The sequence below is a fragment of the Lacerta agilis genome, chromosome 7 (assembly GCF_009819535.1).
Source record: "Lacerta agilis isolate rLacAgi1 chromosome 7, rLacAgi1.pri, whole genome shotgun sequence".
Classification (NCBI taxonomy): Eukaryota; Metazoa; Chordata; class Lepidosauria; order Squamata; family Lacertidae; genus Lacerta; species Lacerta agilis.
Genome location: NC_046318.1, coordinates 66,838,589 through 66,853,727, shown reverse-complemented (window position 1 = coordinate 66,853,727; position 15,139 = coordinate 66,838,589). Strand labels below are relative to the sequence as shown.

General features: G+C 41.3%; 1 protein-coding gene across 3 annotated transcripts in view; it reads right to left on the bottom strand.

Annotated features, from left to right (window-relative positions):
• The window catches only part of OXR1 (oxidation resistance 1), a 230,994-nt gene that overhangs the window by 48,840 nt on the left and 167,015 nt on the right, over positions 1-15,139 (bottom strand). For 2 of the 3 annotated variants that reach the window (XM_033155737.1, XM_033155736.1), the window contains exons 5-6: positions 4,173-4,255; positions 31-138 (exon numbers count right to left, since the gene is read on the bottom strand). In XM_033155737.1, coding sequence (XP_033011628.1) covers positions 31-138; positions 4,173-4,255 — 191 coding nt within the window. Of the gene's footprint in view, positions 1-30; positions 139-4,172; positions 4,256-12,561; positions 12,769-15,139 lie in introns of those variants that run through there. The other variant, XM_033155741.1, reaches the window with a different exon arrangement.

Sequence of the window (15,139 nt, the reverse complement as noted above, 5' to 3'; positions counted from 1 at the left end):
GTCTCCCATATGTTATATAAAAGGAAGTACCTGTCCAGGAACAACTGCTCTGGAAAATAGCTTGTTTAACTGGACCAGTTCATTGGGTGTCGTATCAAACTTTAGGGCAACAGTATTCAAAGAATCTCTTGATTCAACCTGTTAAGAAAAGGTAAATAGGGTTTAAATACAGTATTCAAGTTCTATTTAGCTTCAATATGAAAGCCTACCAATCTTCACAACCTGTCCAATAAAATATTCTTGTCCAAATCCAACAGGCAGAATGTGGTTTTCTTGATCATGCAGTGGCTTTGCAGACCCAGTTGACATGAACAAGCTTTCCCTTGCAAGCTTAGCGTGGCACAGTTTTATCACTAATTCCCAGAATGGAAGATGGCAGGATCTTCAAGGACAAGCTCTATGGAGCTGCCTCAGGCACCAGGCCCATTGGCAGACCAACTCTGTGTTACAAAGATGTCTGTGAATGCAACATGAAGGCTGGCAAACATAAACCCCACCACGTAGGAATCTTTTGGAGACGACCACAGCATCTGGAGACAATCAGTCAAGTTGTGTATCCACAGCAATGACCAAAGGAGGAATGACCACTGAGAGGAGTGCAGAAAGAAGAAACACCATGGTACAACTGCAACAGCACAATCAGACGCCTTCATCTGCCCTAGCTGCAACAAGGCATCTCCCACTCACATATTGGTCTCTACAGCCACAGCAGGCACTGTAACTCCCCAATGGTTTGACTTCACTTCTGAAGGCACACTTTTCCATTGTCTCTTGAGACAGACAGATGCCAACCAATAACTAACCATATCCTGCTTCTCCTGGATATGGTTCCTAAGGAGCTTCCTACCCATGTTATTTTCAAGATCACTTACTGGCCTTAAGCACCCAGAGTATTTATGCAGTTTATCTTTATACTGCCTTAACTGATACAGATGGTCCGGCCCCACCACTTAATGGATCCAAATTGCTTCCAAAGAGTGGTAGGGGGTGTTTTATCCCATGTTGATGGCCTCTCAGCTGATTCCCTGGTGGCCCGCTGGAATGCGGAGTTAACCAGGGCTACCGAAAGGAGAGTGTGCTGTGTACTTGCACATCTTGTGAGTGTGTGTGTGCATGTCACACCTACTACTGATCACACCTACTACTGGCATGTGGCCTTCAGCTGGGTGGCTACCATCAATGCGGCCCTCAGGCCAAAAAAGGTTAGCAACCACTGCAGTAAAGGATAATTGTTCAAATCAATCACTTTTTAGATATTAAGCTCGCTGAAAAGCAGGATTGCCACTCTTTTCATGACAGCTGCTCTGTGTCTGTTTTGGTTGCATAATATACAGATATCCAACAGGTACTAATTTCTACAGCATTTGAGGAAATGCTAGCCACCTTGGCTGAAAAGGCTGTCCCCCCACTATGCTCAATGATTTCCTAGAGTACCAGGTCTACTAAAATACTGTTTTGTTAAAGTGAAGAGATCTTTAACAACAAAGTAGGGAATGGATAGAGTGCAAGGCTGAACACTAACAGCACCTCTAACTCTTAGAATATAAATGTTTCCTTACTTTTTATAAGGAATTGAAATTCTGGCTAACTTGATTAACAATCACTTAAAACAGTTTATAACAATGGTTATCACAGGAAATTACATCTCTCTATGCCTGGAGCTAAGAGGACCCAACATTCTCCAGCAGCAAATGGATGTCTGTCTGAAAGACTTTGGCACCTACAGTGTCAAGAAATAATCCATTTCTTGTATTTCCTTAAGTAAGACCTTTTTATAATTTCATAGAAAGTTGATATTTCTTGTACTAATAAGTACCCAATAAAGTAGGATCCAAAAATGCTTCTAAGTTCCTATTATAGCCTTCTAAGAATGCCTTTTGGTTACATGAGGTAAGCATATAGAAGGAGGAGAAATTCCCCTAACATTTTTTTCCATTTTCATATTTTAAAATTTATGTTACAGAATGATCTTAGCCAAGGGTGGCATTTACACTTGCACAACAAAACTTGCCCCTCTCCTCAGCATATCTTCTCTGAAGGCTTGGGGGAACCCCTAGAATATATATATTTGCAGGGAGAGAGATGGAGAATGTTCCATTGCACAAGCAGAAATCCACATGCTGATGAAAAGTTAACATATTATTATTATTTATTAAATTGGCATATCACCCTTCATCTAAAGATCTCAGGGTGGTTCACAGCAAAAAAATACAAGATAAAAAACACAAAATACATAACAACATAACATAACATAACATAACATAACATAACAAAAACAAAAAATAACCCCAGTTCCCCCACCTCCTCCCAGAGACACATTTAAAGTAGTACATAGTGCTACTTTGGATACAAACCATGTCTCCTCAGAAATAAGTATTACTGAATTCAGTGTGACATTCCCAGGTGAGTGGATTTAGGGGTGTAGGTTTAACTACCTGCCTTGGAAATACCATAGGATAGAAATTCAAACAAACATACATGCTACCAGTGCATGGAAATGGTTGGGGACAGAGAGAAAAGGCAATACTTTGTCAGTAAGAGGAAAGTGAATAAGGGAAATTAACTCCAAAGTATTATGCAACAGCTACATTTAACAATTTAAGGTAGAAAATTGTAACCGTGTTGGATGAAAGGTTTTCAATCTCTTCTGTAATCTGTTATCACTCTAGGATGGAACATGCAGTAATAAGCAGTAGAACTGGCAGTAATGAAACTGTGGGTCTAAATTACTATTGCTAAACATTGTTTTAAATCAATGTTTTAAACTCCCTGCCAATTAATTAAGAGTGGTATATGTTCTGCACCTTATTTAGTCTGAATACTACAAGCTTCTGAAACAATACAAATACTTAAGCGAGGTACTACTGTATTGTGATTCTGACCATGACACAGAAGAGTATATGGTTCACTGGAAGCTATGTCAACTTCTACAACAAGACTTTCTGAAAGTGCTTGAAATACTACTGAACATACTACCCAATACACCACATTATAGGCAACTGTCCAATATTTTACACCTATTCATACAGATACAATACAGATCACATTCAGTAAGTGTTTTTAATATTGTAGTTAATACTCTGGAACCCACCCTGGAACCACGTGGCAAAGACTGGGTAAACAATCTTAACAAGTTATTGCAGAGGTTCAGAGAAGCAGCATGTATGTGGTTAATGCAAGATACTGAAATCCATTTTGTTAAACACAGAAGCATGAGAGCTGACAGATCAGCCTGCATCACTTTGTTTACTCCAGTAATTTGCTTAATATGAAAGAATAATTTTACTTCCTAATTACATTTCATGCTTATACTGATCAGAATTTCTGGAATTCCAGCCAATCAAGTTGTCAGTGCAACTTCAGAGTACATAGTAGTCTTATTGTTAAAATATTTACAAAAATTATCCATGTTCTTAATAGTATTTTAGTTTAAAGCACATCATTTTTATTTTAGAAATCAGATTAAATTATTTATAACGTGCCAGTTTAATGTGCCAATTTAAATATTGTAACCTTACAAGTCCTAGTTATACAGGAAATATGTAGCAAAACATTTCTTAATTCAGTTTCCCTTAGTAACCAGAACTATGAAACACTTGACTGCAGCACTGTTTGAGGGTCATTTGAAGAACGTAACAGTTACAGAAAGGCTCCATTTTCAGATACTGCTGGAAAAAATAGAACTATGCTTCCAAGTAGCAATAGATCAGTGGAAATTCTGAGAACATAAGAATGTTATTCAAAGGCACTGCAAAGATGGACTAACATCACAATTGCCTGCATTCAACGGACAATGCTGAAAGCTATAAAGGCAGGAAGGGATTTTAAAAATCTGGTTCTTTCCTGGAAGTAAAATAATTTGTGCATCTAAAGGAATGTCCTGTTGGTTTACAGTTATTTACAACTTGATAACCTCTACAGGAATACTAGAAAGGTTAACTTTGCCTCTCCAGAATTACACTGCATCATTTCTGAAAAGACTCAAAATAGTACTCGTCAATCCTGTTAAGGTGATCAGCTGCCTGCCAAGAGCTACAGACTGAATAAACAAAAAGGTAGCATGCATCACTTTTCTTCTTAAATAGCATTCAGAAAACTAATATCCAAATATTAAACATATCCAAATCTTTATAGATTTCTCTTGCATATTGTGTAGATGAGTAGTTACTTACTGTGTACTCTATAGTCCCTTTAGGCTTTTGAAAAGACATTCGTCTCCCATCTTTCTTGTCTAGGGTCTTTTTCTGGCCAGTATCTGAAAAAAATTGAGGCAAGGCACGCGTTACATTCATTTTTCTCTCCCTTTCAGTATTGTCACAGACTGCTGACTACAGCCCCGTGGGCAGACATCTATTTCTCCAGTTACACAGCTTATACCCTGTGACTCTCAACTCAGCCTAACACAACTAGCTGCCAGAACAGGGACTTCACTCCTCTGTTTTGCTTTTAAGGATTTGACCAATATAAGCTATTCCAGTGATTGGGAATATCTTCCTAGTTTCACAAATACCTGCAAACATTCAGAGTGTTACCAATTTAAAAAAATAAATAAATGCTGCATGACAAGAATTGTACAGGACAAGGTTAAAATAATTCTAACAAATAATTAAAACATCAATTAGTTCTGCACTGGACAGGAAATGTCCATTAGCTGCAACAGACTGCACACAGCTTAGTAGACACAATTTTAAGAGGAAACTTTTAAAAAACATTAGCAATAACACAAAGGATGGACATTTTCATGTAACACTGGCCTTCTGAATACAGATTATATGCATGTCCTTTTAAAAAATTATAGTACAAGTGTAATGCAATGTCATGTTTCACTCTGAAATACTTTGCACCACAAATGCTAATTTGTAAGGAGTTGTGAACTCAGCTCAGAAGTGGCTCATTCACAAGGAAATTCAGACAACACCCCCTCCTCCCTTTTAACTGCCTTTCAGTTACTTTTCCGCCTATTTATTCCTTGAACATTTAAGTAAATCTGAGTAAGCACACCAAAGAAAACAGGATGTGGGTGGGAGAAGCACATGTATACAGCCTGTGAGATGTACAAACAGGAAGGGAGATGGTAGGTGGGGTCACAAAATTCATTCAGATACTAAGTGTTGGGAAATGGCCTGATCAAAATGGGGGCGGAAAGGACACAAGGAAATTATAGTCCTCCTTCATAAACAAATCAGCATAGATTTTATGCTTTCTACTAAAACTGTTCTTCCTTCCTCTGTCATATCACAACAAGATTAGTTATCAAAATGATAGATGCCATCAGATTAAATGATGCTAAAAAGAGAATCAAAATGATTTCATTTCAAGAAGAAACACTGAAAGTTGTAACTATTCCAATTAAGTTATTAAAAGTGTTGTAGAGGGCAAACCTGCAAGACAGAATAAGGAATTGTTTGAAAACCCTTCACTATGTATAAAATTTCACCTTTCATTAAAAACCATTTGATAACAACCTTATACTACAAACCACAACTTAAATCACAAACATCTGATAAAAGTGCCATTATTTTTAGCTCCATACTGGAAGGTTCTTACTTCCACATTGTGATATCAGAAGGAGAATATTTAGTAGGAGTAATTTCCCAACAGTTCTTCGACATCCTACTTCCTATGTAAAAAGCAACGCTGGTTTACCCACACCAGGATACCTTTATTTGATATTATGAGAAAATGTCAGATTTGCCCATTGGCCCCTTTCCTCTCTTCTTTTACAAGCCAGAGGAAGAGAATGAAACTAAGCACAGTACCCTTTGTCATTCAAATTTGAGGAAAGGTGGTTTGTTTCAACCATGGTTAGTAAAAATAACAGACAATCTGAATCCATTGCCTGATCCTGGCTTGTTCTAACCATTGTTTAAACAAACCACAGTTCTGAAGTTTAGATATAACAGAGTACTGTGGATAGTTTAAAAGGAAATCGGGAAGCTCTTCAGCCTCCTCTAGTGGCACAGTAAACAGGGGAAGAGGATAGAGGTATCTGAGTGCTTAAGTCTCAACTATGGTTTCCTATTGATGAAGTTTTTCCTGTAGAATAATCATAATTTAATGTGATATGAATCAGCAGGAATGAGCCATACAGCAAGCCTCGGACTTGCATACTACCCTCTTTTCCCACCCCTCTAGCTGTGACAAACTGTGGTTATTATTAACTATACTTGTTTCAAACAAGCCAATTCAAAACATTGTTACTGAAGTTGCCTTGTTTAAGCCAACCAAGATTACACAAGGTTCTAGTTCTGGACATAGAAAGCTATGGTTAATCAAAAGCAGAAGCAAATACTACTGAACTCTCCTTCCAGCAGTACAGGAGGAGAAGAAAGGGAGAATCACACAAGGCTGAGGCCCTTCCTTCACTTGTTTACACTATTGGATACCACACTCCATTTCTGAAACATGAAAGAGCAGCAATGTTAAACATACCGTATTTTCCGGTGTATAAGACGACTGGGCGTATAAGACGACCCCCAACTTTTCCAGTTAAAATATAGTGTTTGAGATATACTCGACCACAGATTCTCCAACCAGCGTATAAGATGACCCCCAACTTTTGAGAAGATTTTCCTGGATTAAAAAGTAGTCTTATACGCCAGAATATACAGTAATAAAAATTGCCAAAATTAGAGGTTCTAATTACTATTAAGTATGTTAAATACCTCAATTTATTTTAATTATCAATATGAATGTGGTAATTGCTACATAAAAGAAGAGAAGCATTATAATGCTAACAAAACTGAGATTCATTAATGCATTGTCATCATGTAGTGTTTCTAAAATCCTTAATTTCACCTTCATTCTGAATAACTGAACAGCATTCAATCAGAAGAAAATCAAGGCCCTTTAGAGCCTTTAACTTAGTTAATAAGACTAGTCAATAAGAAGTACTTTCAATAGCCGCTGAACAGCTGGTTCAAGATAGCCTTCAGATACACGTTATTATTTCCACATACCAAGTATCTACACAGATAAGGTAATTGTGCAGAATTCATGAGCAGGAGGAAACTGGGATCTTTCAACACATACCCCAGCAAACCTTCCCCATTCCCAAGCCTGCTTCATATCCCTAGGTTGAATAAAATACTAGCTCAACCCCTGCAACATTTACAGTCCTATACAGAAAACGCGCCATTCAGAACAATGACATTCAGAGGTAAGTCAAAGGGCAGGAGTGTGCAGCATAAACTGTTCAGTGTACTATATGAGTCTCCACTGATTAGAGCCATATGTGGCAAAACCTTCAGAAGAGCAAGTCTTTAAAAAAAATGAAAAGGAGACCTGTATATTATTTATTAACATTGGCTTGTGAATCTGGAAGTAAAAAGGTAAAGGTACCCCTGACCATTAGGTCCAGTCACGGACGACTCTGGGGTTGCGGTGCTCATCTCGTGTTACTGGCCGAGGGAGCTGGTATACAGCTTCTGGGTCATGTGGCCAGCATGACTAAGCCGCTTCTGGAGAACCAGAGCAGCGCACAGAAACGCCGTTTACCTTCCCAACACTTGCACTTTGATGTGCTTTCGAACTGCTAGGTTGGCAGGAGTTAGGACCGAGCAATGGGAGCTCACCCCATTGCGGGGATTCAAACCGCTGACCTTCTGATCAGCAAGCCCTAGGCTCAGTGGTTTAGACCACAGCACCACCCGCGTCCCTACAATACTAATTCAAATAGAGATGCACACAAACCAGTGAGACAAGTTTTACCAGTTATATAATATTGCATTTACTGCAATTATCATTTTAATTCATTCCCAGAGCACATCCAAAGCCATTTAAGATACACAAGATTGAACTACAATTTCCCGGCATCATGGAGCACGTTTACTTTGGTCTTTACATTTATTATTCTTTTTCCTAGCTTGTTATACTGAATCTGATCATTGATCCATCTAGCTCAGCATTGTCCATTGACTGGCAGTGGCACTCTAGGGTTTCAACTCTTTTCCTGACCAATCTGGAGATTCCTAGTTTTGAAGTTTCGAACTTCTGCAAACAAATAATGTGTTCCACCACTAAGCGACATTAAAGCTTAATACCAGAAACAAGCATCTATGTTGATCTTTCTATTTCACGGATGAATTATTTGTCATGATTATTTGACACATCATTACAGACAGTCATAGGCTACAGGTGAAGGTGAGACGGAAAAAAACTTGGCTAGTTCAGCTAGCTGAGGTTGTGTTTGTGAAGAAAAAGTCAAAGGAAGGTCATATTTTGAATTTAGAGGGCACTTTCAGAACAGCTAAGCACTGAAAGTGTTTTAAATGCATTATCTCTGTAAACTTGTCAACATTCTGTAAGGTACAGTTGATTTGTTTACAGTATTTACGCATGGCACTAAAACAGAAACTTGTTAGAGCAGCTTGCAATACAAAACAAATTAAAATTGAGATTGAAAGCTTCAAAAAATAAACCTATAGCAGTAGAAAAATCAAGAAGCAGAGACTAAACAGTGGACTAAAACAAATTTAACTGGTCAAAACATATTCAATAGGCCAGAGGAAAGTATTTGCCTAGTCATTACTTATAATCACGTCTTTATTTCTGCAGTTTCCTAAGAACTGCATCCAGAGAGATGCTGAGAAAGAAAATGTATTGAGTTTATGACTGAACTGAAATTTGAAAGAGAACTCTCAGCTTGCAGCTCAAACTCTAATCCCATAGGTTTATCAGACTGATAATTATTTATGCTGTCTGAAAAGCTGAGAGTGCAAACCCCTGCAAACTTATCAGTAAGCAACATATATAAAATCATTTCTGACAGCAAAGCTAAGGGTGGCATGCTAAACTGAAGCAAGCTAGACAATTATAAAGACTTCAGACTCACATCAACTTCAGCCTTACTCATACCTCACACACACAAGATTTATGTAAGCTCAATAGTTGTTATCCCAGAAGAAATAAAACTTGAGTTTCATTTGTCTGGCTCACACATACCAAACTATGAGACAGACTGGATGAGCAAGTTTGCTGGTACATACTGACAACGCTGTGGTCACTTTACTCCTCCCACACTCCTGGGAGATAAACCATGGTTGGCTTAGCATGTCCAAATCCAATCTGATGGTTTGTTTGGAGCAGGACAAACCACAAGCTCAGGTGGAGATGCAATGCTAAGCCAAACCATGGTTTTCCTCCTGGTAGTGCAACATGGGGGAGGGAGAGGGGGGAAGAGAAGTAATGTGCCTGCAGTTTTATTACAGTGCGCCAGCAGTCTTGCTCACTCATGCTAAACCATACTTTGGGTTATTGTTACATGTGAATAAGGCCACAAATTTCAATTTACCTGAACTACAAATGCAAGCAGATTAATTTTAAGTGAGCTCACATATTGATGCAAAATAGCCACTCACTCCAGCATTCAACACCCCTTGCTTAAAAACAACTGTATGCAACTACTCTTGTTTAAAGCTATTTCAGCACTTATTCAAATAGAAACTTCTAATTACTAGGGCTTTAACAGGGCTTGAACAGCCATTATGTTTTATTAGAGCAAGTCCTCTCATTCAGGCTAAGAAAGGTGATTTAAAATAATTTCAAGTAGCAACAATTCTTAACTCTCCAATTTTCAAATCTTAAAAGAAGAGAATGAAGGGATGATTACGATAGAGGAAAAAAAGATGTATCTCTTAAGTATCTATAGCAGGGATGGGGAACTTGTGGCACACCAGATGATGTCTGAGTACAAGACCCATTATCCCTGAATATTGGCAATACTAGGTGGGGCTGATGGAAGCTGGAACCCAAGAACACCTGAAGGGCTCAGTTGGTTAGAGGGTGGTGCTGTTAACTCCCCATCCCTGATCTATGCAGCTTTTCAATGCGCATGGTTAGAAAGATAGCATAAAATTTCCTGTAAGTCAATAAATACAGAGCAATAGATGAGCAGAATAAACAAGCAAGTGGTCAATTCTTTTCTGCCCTGATTGGAAAAACTGCATATTGAGTCCTAGAATGGGGGAGAAGGCTCTTCACATTTTTATTAAACTGAAATACGGAGTTTTAGCATTTCAGCTTAAGCACCTCCCACTTAAATCTCTCCTTTTGCCACTTATCTCTGCTATCTTGAATGGATTACGAAGGACATCAATAAGTATTCTTCTTTTTTTCTCACTTGAGCTTTTATACTTTTCATCATCACTCTGTAGATCAAGGTCTTTCCACGTATTAGTTGGCAGTAAAGCCAAGTTTATGACCAAGTGTTCACACTTGACAGGAAGCTGTCTGATTAATGTACCTTTATGTACGGTTCCCATATTTCAAAAAGTAAAAACTAGGACACCATTATAATGTGAATAATGGGGAAAGCAACTTTTAAATTGAAAATAAACTCTATCACCAACTCATCTGTTGTCATTTGTTCCCTTTCATGGAGATTTGAAAATTTGTTCCTTAATTTATTTATTATTACATTTATATCCCACCTTTACACATAGGAGCTAAAAGTGGCATACATGGCTCTCCCTAGCTTCATATTTTCCATGCAACTACCCTGTGAGGTGGGTTATGAAATAAATCCATATACCATGTACTGATGTTGTGCAGCCCAATGGGAACATAGGGTAATTTACAAGCCTCACAGCATTTGCATTTTGATAGGCAGATAAGGAGCCACTATCAATATTCTCTTTGACTGTGCATTTCAGAAGAAAATGCCTATGGAAATTAGAGATGCAATCTCAAGAATGGGCCTACTATGAAAAAGCATTTTCGCTACCAACGCACCCTATAAGCTGAGAAGTGAATGGCCAATAAAGAAGCCAACAGCCTACTCTTAATGGTTTCAGCACTGAAACCCTAATCATGTGTGGTTAGAAGAGTAAGCTTTTCCCACCTCATCATGCTTACTCCACCAGTGCAGAAGGGGGAGAGGAAGCAGGGCTTCAAAACTTTCACAGACATAATTACCAGCACAATAGGTGGCTTCCAGTGTTTATACCCTCTGGCATCTACAAAGGCTCTTCCACTACTTGTGGCCCTCCGTATGTTGTTGGATTCCGCCTCCCATCAGTCCCAGGCAGTATTGCTGGTGCTCAAGGATGTTAGGAAGCTACATCTGGAGACTGAGGAAAGTTCTTCTAGGAACTTCCTACAAAAACTATTGGAAATGTGATATACTTCACTTCCCGATGGTCCCAAGCAACCTACAGATCTAGAGACACTAAGCAAACCACTGTTTGCTTATGAAAGCAAGTGAGCCTTGATTTCAAGGAATAGTCACTGCTACCTCCAATCCCTCACCTGTTCTCTCACTCTGGAGGTGCAGCAGGGTCTAGGCCTAGAATACTATCCTAACTGCCCTTGCCCCAAAAGAAAAAACAAGTGTGCAAATAAATGACAGAGGCTCCTATGAAGACAGCTTGAGGCATGTGAGCAACGAGGCTGCTTTCCGAAACTGGCCCAGCCCACCCTGCTGAGCTTTGACAGGGGCAGGAGCCACTCCTGCAAGGCACAGCACCTCTTCTTGTTGCAAATACAACTTTTACTACTCCGCCCCCCCCCATGCTGGGGAAGTGATTGTATTGGTCTTGAGCCACACCTCTTTCTTGCCCTCCTGATTTCCAGGTGTGGCAGCTGAAAGCATCAGGATCACTGGGCTCAGTCCCCACCACAGCAAGCAAGTCCACACAGTGAGAGGAAGGGGCTGGTCCTTGTGCAAAAGCAGCTGCCTCTGCACGCCCACCCAGCATGCCTATACCTTTTCCCTTTGGGTGTCATCGAATACGAAGGAGGAAAACCACAGGTAGACTACATACAATATGGTGTTTGTGTGTGTGTGTGTATAATATAATTCACATATAATATTGTGCATGCACAGAAAATACATAAGCAACACACATGTACCTACCGACAAACACACATGTACATAGTCTGCATGTGATTGTGTATGTATGTCACACACATACATTTATGTACAAAAGGATATATATATACTGCCGCCTTCCTGAGCGCTTCTAATACTGGATAGCTTCAGCATGCTCGGGGACGCAAAGTTTTGTGTCCCTTTTGTAGGAAATTCATACTTTTCGGTGTATTCTGCAATCTCCATTGGGCCCACACCCAGCCTTCTTGCACTTGTGGGCCCGAGCTTCGCCTGACAGCAACGCAAGGCGCCAGTTTCCCTACTTGCCCCCGCCCCACCTCTGGGATGGGATGAGGAGGGGAATGAGGAGACCCCCCCACACACACACACACCAGGATGTCCTCCCCCCCCCAACCCCTACCTGCAACCACACTTCTGAAAGGGGGCGGCGGGCTCTTCCAACTTCTCGCCCCGACCGAGTTGAACTCTGGAGGCCCGCTCCGCCTCGGCTTCCTCATGGCTCCCCAGAGGCCTCCTTTCCCCCGACCCAAAGTAGCCCTCACGCTATTGAAGCCCGCATTCCTATACCTTTCGTGACGTGTGCGAGGGCGGGGGGGGGGGGGGGGAAGAATAAACGTGGGGGCGGGTGAGGGAAATTTCTCCTATAGGACCCCACTCCCTGCCGCCTCATAAGGGCAGTTCCTCCTCCCAAGTAAACCCCGCACCGTCAGCGCCACGGGGAGGCCTCCTACCTATCGGGGGCTCCGGCTTGGGCTCCCCCTCGTGCAGGGAGTCCTGGAAGTGGACCTGGCGGGGGCCCCCGGAGCCGGGCGCGGCGCCCCACAGGCGGCTGGCGGTGCCCCTCAGCAGCCGGCTGCTCTTGCCCGTGAAAGTGGTGAGGTACTCCATGAGGCGACACGGACGGGGAGCGCGGCGCTTGCAAAGGGTCTTCTTCTCCCCCCCCCCCACCCCGAAGGCCGGGGGTGGTGGTCGCGCCGCCTGTTGTGAGAGAGCAGGCGGCCTCTTGAACCTCTCTCGGAGCCGGTGGCCTCGCAGCAAGCCCGCCCGGAGCGCCAAAAGGGCCGGCGAGAAGGGCTCGACCCGCTGGGCGAAAAGTTGGGCAAAAGTTTTTTTCTTTTGACAGGCTCCGCCTCGAGGCTGCGGCGCTTAAAGGGGCCGCTCCGCGCCGCGTGGGTCTACGTAGTATATCGCAGAAGTGTAGGGTTGGAAGGGAGCCCCAGGGTCATCTAGTCCAACCCTCTGCAGTGCAGGGATCCGGCGTGGGCTCGAGCCACCAATCTTCTGGTTGCCGGACGCACCGACCCACTGCGCCACGGGGGTGGCCATACAACAGTTTCTTATTTTGTACATAAATGTGTGTGTGAGAGAGTGAGAGAGAAAGATCTCGTATGCAGACTCCGTGTGTGTGTGTGTGTGTGTGTGTGTGTGTGTTTGTCGGTAGGTACGTGGGTGGTGCATGTGTTATTCTCTCTCTGTGTGTGCGCGCGCGCGCACACACACACACCATATTGTATGTGTGTATTTGTAAGTAGATACACACCTTCATATTGCATGTGTAGTTTCTGTGCATGCGCTATATACGATAATATATATATGAGAGTGCGTGGCTGATATTTCCATATGCAGTTCTGTATTGTGTGAAGTCATGGGTAAATCTGTGCCCAAGATTGCCCCTTGAGGCTTTGTTTCAGCAAGGATTGGGGGTTAAGGGGTCCTGCCAAAAGTTTTACATAAAAGGTGTTTTTATATATAAAAAAAAGAAAAGAAAAGCTGTTAAGGAAGTAAATGATGCAAGGTCACACATATTTCCTGGGAGGCAATTTGTTGATGGGCTGCTGGTTTGAAGAATGGTTTTACTTTTATTCACCCAAGAATTCTGCACTTGAAAACATTCACTTAAATCCTTTTTCTTAAACTTAGATATGTGATGGCTGTTTGTGACTTACTCATGATGGCAGGATTTTGATTTTTTTTTTAAAGCATTTGTATGTATTGGTGGGGTTTTTTAAGGCCAGGTAATAGCAAGTATTATTATAATGCATTATAGTTACACATAGGTTTGGGGTATGGGAGTGAATTCAGTTATTGAGTAATTGTGGCATGTGTGCCAAAGAGTTCGACATATCATACAATGCGCTGGGTGACTGCAAATAGCACAACACCCATTGACTTGAGGCTTAAAGCTGGCTAATGAGCCCCATTTTTTAAAAATAAAAAATATTACATCACGTAAACAAGAGTTCAGTCATTGAGCAAATGACTCAGTCACTTCTGTAGGAAGAACAGCATGTCTTGGAAATATAATTTAAAAATATAGATGCCCTGTATTTTTATCCAAAGCTAATTTAAATAGTTGGGTGTTTCAGCTATGACTTATACCTGCAGGCCTTGTTTGTGGAAAAGTGCCTAGAGTGGAAAGATCCCTTCCGATGCTTGATTAAACCCATTGCCCATTATTTTCCCACATTCCTTGTAGCAAATAAACCATGCGGTAAATAAGAGAGTGGATGCTCATGGTCTGTTTGCTATGGAAAATGTGGGGAAACAATGGTAGACTATTGTGCCAAACAAGAAGTAGAACTACAACTGGTAGTAAATAAATTTTCTGCTTTTGGTTTCGCCTGCTGGTGTTTACTGGCACAGGAGCCATGGCAGGGAGGACTGAAAGCCAGAAACATTACTGGTATGTAGGCTGAGCTTGCTATGTGTCCACATCACCCAGGCCTAGATTTTTCAGTGTAGACCAAGATTTTACCATTATTTACCACACTCATTACTAATCAACTTTGGGAGGTATGATAACTTACCGTACCCTGCGTGCACTTCTGAGGGAAACCAAAGGGTGGTGAAAAGGGAGAGGGCCTTTTCAATTGTGGCTCCCTGTCTGTGGAGTGCTCTCCCCAAAGAGCTCTGCCAGGCACCTTTGTTGACATCCTTTTGGCACCAGGTTAAGACTTATCTTTAGATAGGCAAATGTGATGTTGTTTTGCTATTAGTGTGCTGCCAAAGCTTCCTGTGGGTGTTATGGGGGTTTGTTTTGTTCTATTTTTATGGTATAGTTTATTTATTTTTATGTTTTAAATGTCTTGTAAACTGCTTGGAGACCTTCGGGTAACAAGTGATTAACAAGTGCAATAGTAATAAATAGGGTTTTTTGTTGTTTTTTAAAGGTAAAGGAGCCCTGGATGGTTAAGTCCAGTCAAAGGCGACTGAGGTTGCAGTGCTCATCTCGCTTTCGGGCCAAGGGAGCTGGTGTTTGTCCACAGACAGCTCTCTGGGTCATGTGGCCAGCACGATTAAGCCGCTTCT